At 45.0% G+C, this 7,974-nt stretch overlaps 1 protein-coding gene and 1 pseudogene across 1 annotated transcript in view; one reads left to right on the plus strand and one right to left on the minus strand.

Annotated features, from left to right (window-relative positions):
- The window catches only part of LOC105743748, a 2,816-nt pseudogene extending 1,089 nt beyond the window's left edge, over nt 1-1,727 (plus strand).
- Rpa2 (replication protein A2) overlaps nt 1-7,974 on the minus strand; it is a 22,377-nt gene that overhangs the window by 4,507 nt on the left and 9,896 nt on the right. Inside the window, exons 3-4 of the mRNA XM_004642964.2 lie at nt 6,399-6,473; nt 4,628-4,744 (exon numbers count right to left, since the gene is read on the minus strand). Coding sequence (XP_004643021.1) covers nt 4,628-4,744; nt 6,399-6,473 — 192 coding nt within the window. The remainder of the gene's footprint in view (nt 1-4,627; nt 4,745-6,398; nt 6,474-7,974) is intronic.

The following is a 7,974-nucleotide window of genomic DNA, read 5'->3' on the forward strand; positions in this document are numbered from 1 at the left end:
CATATGGTGCTGGGGGATTGAACCGCGGTCCCTTTGCTTTGCAAAGCTTGTTCTAAGTAGGTGCTTTAGACCACTGAGCCATCTCACCAGCCCCTCAAGCATTTCCTGATGAGCCTCCTCATGCTCCGCCTCCCGACTGGCACCTCAGCCCTTACCCGGTCCCTTGAGTGCCAATCGACCTCCACCATCGCAAGGAATAACCTGCTAGGACTGCGTCACTGCTTACGGGGACTCAGTGGTTCCCTCTGCTTGTGAAAATATAAAATAGCTAGACAACCTAACAGCAACCTAACTGCTAAGGGGTAGAGCAGAGGCCTTGGTGTGCAGGTGGGACAGGGAGACTTACAGACAGCTGTGCACTGAAGGGATTTCATGCACAAGCTGGCCCACAGCTTTAGGCTCCTGTTCCGCTTTGCTGAGGCTGGTTATTTAGGTGAGGCTATTTTCTTGCCTTTACCCAAGAGTCAGATTTGGGAGAGATCACAGCAGCCCGCTGTCTGCATGGATGACCTCAGCTTGGCAGTTGCACTGGCAAGCCTCTCCCTGCGAAAGCCCTGTATGAGCAAAACGGCCATGAGTTCTAAGATAAAAAGTGCAGAGGTAACCAGGCATGGTAGTGTATGCCTATAGTCCCAGCACTCAGGAGGCTCAAACAGGAGGATCGTTCCAAGTTCGAGACCAGCCTGGGCTATAAAGTGAGCTCAAGGCCAGCCTGAACTGCAAGGAGACCTTGTCCAAAAAATGAAAAAAAAAAAAAAAAAAAGGCAGTTTCCTTCTGGTACTGTTTTTCTTATTTTTAATGTATCTGTTACAGGTCTCATTACATAGCTCTGAGCAGTGATCCTACTTTCAGCGTCCCTAGAGCTGGGATTGCAGGCGTGCACCACCATGCCCAGACTTCTCTGAGGGCCTATCTCACAGGCCCTCTTCTGTACTGTTTGAAAATAACACTTTTAGCTGGGTGTAGCGGCGGCACATGCCTATAATCCCAGCACTCAGGAGGCTGAGCCAGAATTACTGCAAGTTTGGAGACAGCCTGGGCTACACACACTGTAAGAATAAAAGTCAAAATGTGTACTCAATTTTTTGTTCTGTTTAGAGACAAGGTCTCACTTTGTAGTGCATGATGGCCTTGAACTTGGGGTGTTCCTCCTGCCTCAGCCTCCCCAGTGCTGGGATTACAGACGTGTGCCAGGACACCAGGTGGGTCTTCACTCCTGAGCATGCTCCACACACTCCATTCACTAGCTGCACCTAGTCTTTTTCTCATCCATCTGGTAAATCCTTTCAAGTCCAACTTAACTGTCACTGCCTCATGAAATCTCCCCTGGCATTCCTGAAGGCAAGTTAGTAATTCTCCTCTAGTTCTTTTCTTTTCTTTTTTTTTTTTGAGAAGAATAACATTAACTGTACTTCAGAAAGAAGTAAACTTTATTTTTTTTTAAATTTTTTAAATATTTAATTATTTTTATTTATTACATTTATTTATTGTGTGTGGGTGTGTGTGGCCAGCTCAGCCCACCAGGGGGCGGGGCTGGCTGGCATGTGGTGCTAGAGGATTGAACCGTGGTCCTTGTGCTTTGCCAAGCTTGTTTCAAGTAGGTGCTTTGGACCACTGAGCCATCTCTCCAGCCCTCTAGTTCTTTTCTAACAAGCCTTTGGTCTGTTCCCTCTCACAGCTCCCACTGCGCTGCTTGCCTGACTGTCCTCCAGACTCCCTCACATAATGCTGGGGTTGCAGGTATGTGCTGACATGCTGGCTCTCTACCCTCTCCCTAAAATCTTCTTTTCAGAACATTACACAACACCAGATGGAGTGCCACAATACCAGATGGAGTGCCACAATACCAGATGGAGTGGCACCAGATGGAGTGGCACCAGATGGAGTGCCACATACCAGATGGAGTGACACTGAGGCAGAAAGATGACCTGACCCAGGAACTGAGGCCAGCCTGTACTACATCTCAGAAAAAAGATAGGTGGGTATGGCATATGCTCAAGCATGCTTGGGATTCCAGAGAGTCTGAGGCAGGAAGATTTAGTTTAAGGCCAGGCTGGGATTACCTGGTAAGACTGTCTCAAAACAACACAGGAAACTACTCAGACAAAAAGTATTTTACAAAGTATCAATTCCTGGTCATCAAGCTGGTCATAAACTCACTAAGTAGCCCAAGATGGCCTCAAACTAGGGATTCTCTTGCCTCAGCCTCCCAAGTACTAGGATTGCAGGCATGTAGCACTTTGCAGAGGAATTCATCATTCTGAGAGAAACATGAATGCTTCATGTGGAATAAAAAGAAAGCTGATGGAGAAAATGTCCTGATGCCTTTCTTCTAGTTCAACCTTAAAAACGTCAAGACCTCAAGGTCGGAGCACAGCCGTATCTCTGCTTTTAGGCAGCAAGTCGTCTGATCTTTTTTTCTTTTGGTCTTTTTGAGACAGGGCTATGCTATGCATTTCAGGCTGGCCTTGGGCTCACTCTGTAGTCCAGGCTGTTTTCAAATTGGCAATGATCCTCCTGCCTCAGCCTCCCTAGTACTGGGGTTACACTATGCCAGTCCAGACTTCTAAAGTTCTGTGTCCCAGTGCTCAAGTCCCTGCGCTCTGAACTCTCTGTGTCCACAGCTTTAAATATCAATAGAAAAGTGATCACCAAAGCGCTATCTCTAGCCCCACCCCCACCCAGGTCCAGCCTGTCACCTGTGCACCTGGATGTCTAAATGGCATTTCATACATGCTTCAAATACAGTTGTGGATTTTACTGTCCTCTGCTAGCTTCATCTAGCTGTTCAAGCCTCAAACCCAGGAGTCCTTCAGGAACCTCCTTTTCTGTGTTTTATATCTAATCCCTGAATCACTCCTGCCAGCTCTACTTACTGAATACACAGGGTCAACCCCTTCTTCCCTAGCTGTGGCTACCACTCCTCCCAGTGACTCTGGTTGCCCTCTTTGGTGCCTCAGAGTGCACTGTGCCCACAGCAGCAGGTGAGCTAGCAAAGGACATGGCAAATCGGACAATGTCATCCCTGGCTGAACCTTTCTAAATCTTAGCATCAAAATACAAGGCCCTCCACGTCATGGGTCTGGATCCTTCTCCTGTTCTTCTTGTGTTTCACTCCACTCTGGCCAGCTTCCTGTGCTCTGAGAGGTGCTACGCTTGCTCCAGTCTGGGGGTGCTGACACCTCCCCTCCCGTGCTCTCCCCCTACCTGAAGCCACACCATTCTGTTCCCGCTATTACTCTCTTCTCCACTCTCAGGCACCTCAATACTGGAAGTATTTTTTTTTTTTTTTGCGGAACCGGGGATTGAACTCAGACCCTCGTGCTTGCTGGGGAAGCGCTTATTCCACTGAGCCATCTCCCTGGCCCTGTTTTTTTTCTTTTTTGGCAGCACTAGGAATTGAAGTAAGGGCCTTCACACTGATCTAGATCCCAATTCCTTATTTTTATTTACTTATTCATTTTTATGTATTTGGTACAGGGTCTCACTACACAGTTTGGACTCATAGTGATCTTCCTGTTTTCAGCCTTCCCAGTGCTGGGATTATAGGAATGTGCTACCATGCCCAGTCTCGCAAGTGCTTAATCTTGCTGGCCCTTCATTTTTATTTTGAGACAGGGTCTTAGAACTAAGTTGCTAAGGTGCCCAGGCTGGATTTGAACTGGCCATCCTCCTGTCTCAGCTTCCCAAATAGCTGGGATTACGGCCACACACCACCCCCTCAGCCTACATGTCTGCACCTTGACTGTTGCTTGTTTCTCCCAAGAGTGCATGTTTGAAGGCAGATACTTTGCCTTGTTCACTGCTGTATTCCAAGGGCTTAGAATAATGGTCTATTCACAGCAGCCTCAATGAATATTTTTCCAACACAACTGAAAGAACATGTCTGCATTCTCGGTGCCTACCAAAGTATGTGCAGAGCGGGATGTGTTGGCACTCCTACTGGCCCAGCCATTCGCCAGCCTCTGCCACCGTACCCTCCTTCACCATGCCATGCAAGGACTTTCCAATGCTAGAAGTGACTAATGCTCTGATTGGTCCTAGAGGGGACTCACCAAAGTGAATTCAAACAGGAAATGGAACAAATTTCAGTATGGACCAAGAAATATAATTTCAAGAAAAGTAGTAGTACAGTTTTTTCTACCAGGCAATTGCTTGGAAGAAAAGCACCAAAATGCTGTCCTATTTGAGATTTTTCTCTGATTATGGGCTGGTGACTGTGGAGCTACAGGCTCAGCCTATGTGTCTATCTGAAGGCTGTCTTATGCCTCAGCCATCTGTGGTAATAGGGTCAGAGGAACTTATGATTTTTTTTTCCTTTTTGTGTTTTGAGACAGGGTCTCACAATGTAGTTCAAGCTGGTCATAAACTCACTAAGTAGCCCAAGATGGCCTCAAACTAGGGATTCTCTTGCCTCAGCCTCCCAAGTACTAGGATTGCAGGCATGTAGCACTTTGCAGAGGAATTCATCATTCTGAGAGAAACATGAATGCTTCATGTGGAATAAAAAGAAAGCTGATGGAGAAAATGTCCTGATGCCTTTCTTCTAGTTCAACCTTAAAAACGTCAAGACCTCAAGGTCGGAGCACAGCCGTATCTCTGCTTTACGAGCGTGGGGCTGCTCACCTGGGTGATGGGTTTGCTCAGCATCATGTGTGCATTGACCACTTCCAGGATATGCGTGGTGAACTCATTCATATCCTCCAGCGGCATGATCTTAAAGGCTACCAGGCTCTTTTTGTTCTATAAAGTAAAGATGAAAATGTAAATAAAAGATGAGTAGATTCAAGTCAAAGCACTGACTCCAACCTGGGCTGGTTCACCGCTCCTTAGGCAGCCTGGTGGTCCTACCCTCTCGGAAAGTCACCATACTGATGATGCCCAACGTAGTGTGGACACCAATCGGCAGAGCACCCTGCAGCCCAGGATTCCTGGGCTCAAATGATCCTCACACCTCAGCATCCTGAGTAGCTGGGACAACAGGCGTGTGCGCCCACTTTCCTAAGTTATAATATTTTGCCAATATGAGGAAAATATCTGTTACATATGTATTTAAAATTTTAAATCAAGGGGCCAGCCAAATAGCTCAGTGGATTAAAGCACCTACTTAGGCAAACACAGGGGCCAGGAGTTCCATCCCCAGGCCTGCCGTGCCGGCCCCGCCCCTGGGGCGTGCTGAGACAGTGATTGAGACTGGGTGCTGTGGCATGCGCCTGTAATCTCAGCACTTGGGAGGCTATAAACAGGAGGATCACTGAGTCCGATCTATGCAGTGGGACCCTATACACCCTATCTAAATACAAAAAAATTAAAAAGCTAAAAAAAAAAAAAAAAAACAAAAACCCCAACAAATTTTAAATCAAGGCCATCCAAGTATAGTCAACAATGAAGAACAAACCAAACTAGCTCAGTTATCCATGATTTGCTCAAGGCTGCAAAACCAAGCAAAATAACATAAAACAAAACAAAATGACAAATCCAATCAGCCTATCTTCCTGAATCCAATGTTCTTCCTTCTACCTCTAACACATGCCACATTTATCAATTGTAGGTAGAGATGCATTCTGTTTTTTTTTTTTTTTTTTGCAGAACCGGGGCTGGAACTCAGACCCTTGTGCTTGCCAGAGAAGCACTTATTCTACTGAGCCATCTCCCCGGCTCCTCTGTTCTTTTTCTATCATTCTGTTACTTTTTTTTTGTCTTTTTGAGACAGGGCTTCACTATGAAGTTGAGGCTGACCTTGAATTCACTTTATAGTACAGGCTGGCCTCAAACTCATAGCAATCCTCCTGCCTCAGCCTCTCAAGGGCTGGGATTATAGGTATGTACCACTATGCCTGCTACAATGGAGGCTAAGAGTAGAGAAATTTATTGAGAATAGAAACGCGTAATGGAAATAGCTCCTGAGAGATAGGAGGGGTCCCAAATGAGTTGCCTCTTCTTTTTTTTGAGACAGGGCCTCACTTTGTTGTTCAGGCTGGCCTTGAACATACTATATAGCTCAGGCTGGCCTGTAATTCACGTTGATCCTCCTGCTTCAGCCTCCCAAGTTAAGGATTAGATGTGTGTGTTACCATGCCCAGCTATTACTTTTCTATTAAGATAATAAACCCAGTTACTTCCTGTTGAATAAGAGGAAAAGAAAATAACTTCCCATTAAACATAGTGGTTCTGGCCGGGGAGATGGCTCAGTAGAATAAGCGCTTCCCTGGCAAGTGCAAGGGCTTGAGTTCAATCCCTGGTTCCGCAAAAAAAAACAAAAACAAAACAAAACAAAACAAAACAAAAAAAAACACAAAACATAGCGGTTCTATCACTAGGTACCCTAGACCCAGACTTGAATCCAGAGACTACTTCATGCAAACACAATTTAGCTGCCATTCTATTCCGACTTTACCTGAAAGGATCTCAGATGGCCAGCCACCTTCACATACGTTTCTGGAGGGACCACAGTATTTTCTCCACCGGTGTCCTAACAGATAAAATACAAACACACATTTAGGTCTCAGTGATGCTGCTGCAAGTGTCACTAAAATATCTAAACTATATATACAAAGCTAGTTATAAAATAGAAGAGCTAGATTCCCAGCAGTGGAGCTGTTGGGCAACACTATTATGACTGATGATTTTGATAAAGACTGATTTTTGAGGAGGTATACCAGTTTACATTTATATTTTCAAGGTAGTACACATCCATTTCCTTAAAAAAAAAAAAAGACATCATTCCACAAATGTTTATTGAATGCATTCTAAGTTAGAGGTATTATGCAAGCTATCACTCTTTTTTTTTTTTTTTTTTTTTTTTTTGGTGGAACTGGGGAGTGCCAGGCAAGCACTTATTGCCCTGAGCCATCTCCCTGGCCGCTTATCACTCTTACCAGGAATAAAAATGATCATTTTCTTCTTTGCCGACAAAATAAATAAATAATGGAATCTCCCTCCTTACTAACTGTGCTTTCGTTTTGTTACTGTTATTTATACTTAGGTCCTTTATGAATTATGAGTTATTACTGGTTTTTCTAAGGAGCAACTTTTTGTTCTGTGATTTTTTAAAAAATTATAAGTTAGATGGGCTGGCCAGATAGCTCAGCAAACTAAAGCGCCTGCTTATGCAGAGCGTAGCGGCTGGGGTTCAATCCCTGGCATGCCATGCTGGCTTCGCTCCAGGGGAGAGACGGCATCTGAGACTGGGCATGGTGGTGTGCGCCTCTAATCCCAATGCTTGGGAGGCTGAAAACAGGAGGATCACAAGTCTTTTTTTAATTTTATTTATTTATGTATGTGTGTGCGTGGCCAGCTCAGCCCACCAGGGGGCAGGGCTGGCTGGCATGTGGTGCTGGGGGATTGAACCACGGTCCCTGTACTCTGCCAAGCTTGCTCTAAGTAGGTGCTTTAGACCACTGAGCCATCTCACCAGCCCCAACAAGTCTTATCTACGTAGTGAGACACTGTAGATCCTGTCCTACATACATAAAAAATAATAATGATAAAAATAAAAGTTAGAGTCCAGGCGTGGTGGCACATCCCTGTAATCCCAGCACTAGGAAGGTTGAAAACAGGAGGACCACTATGAGTCCAAGCTGCATGGTGAAACCCTGCACACACACATACACACACACAAAATTAAATAAAACAAAAATTAGAATGTTTATAACATATACAAATCTTCACATTCGTTTAAACAACATTTACTTAAGGTCCCCTATGTGACTGGCACTGTTTTAGGTGTTAGAGAGGAAGAGGTATCTAAGACATTAAAAATCCTCACACGAGCTGTGGTCACACTCGTCTATAATCCCAGCTACTTAAGAGGCTTATGCAGACAACAGTCAAGTTCATTGAGGCCAGCCTGATCAGCTTAGTGAAACACTGATTCAAGATGAAAAAAATTTAAACAAACAAGGGCTGGGTTTAGCTTAATGGTAGAACATCTCTGGATTCAACACACAAACACACACACACACACACACACA

Source organism: Octodon degus, unplaced genomic scaffold (genome assembly GCF_000260255.1).
Source record: "Octodon degus isolate 3935 unplaced genomic scaffold, OctDeg1.0 scaffold00163, whole genome shotgun sequence".
NCBI classification, from domain to species: Eukaryota; Metazoa; Chordata; class Mammalia; order Rodentia; family Octodontidae; genus Octodon; species Octodon degus.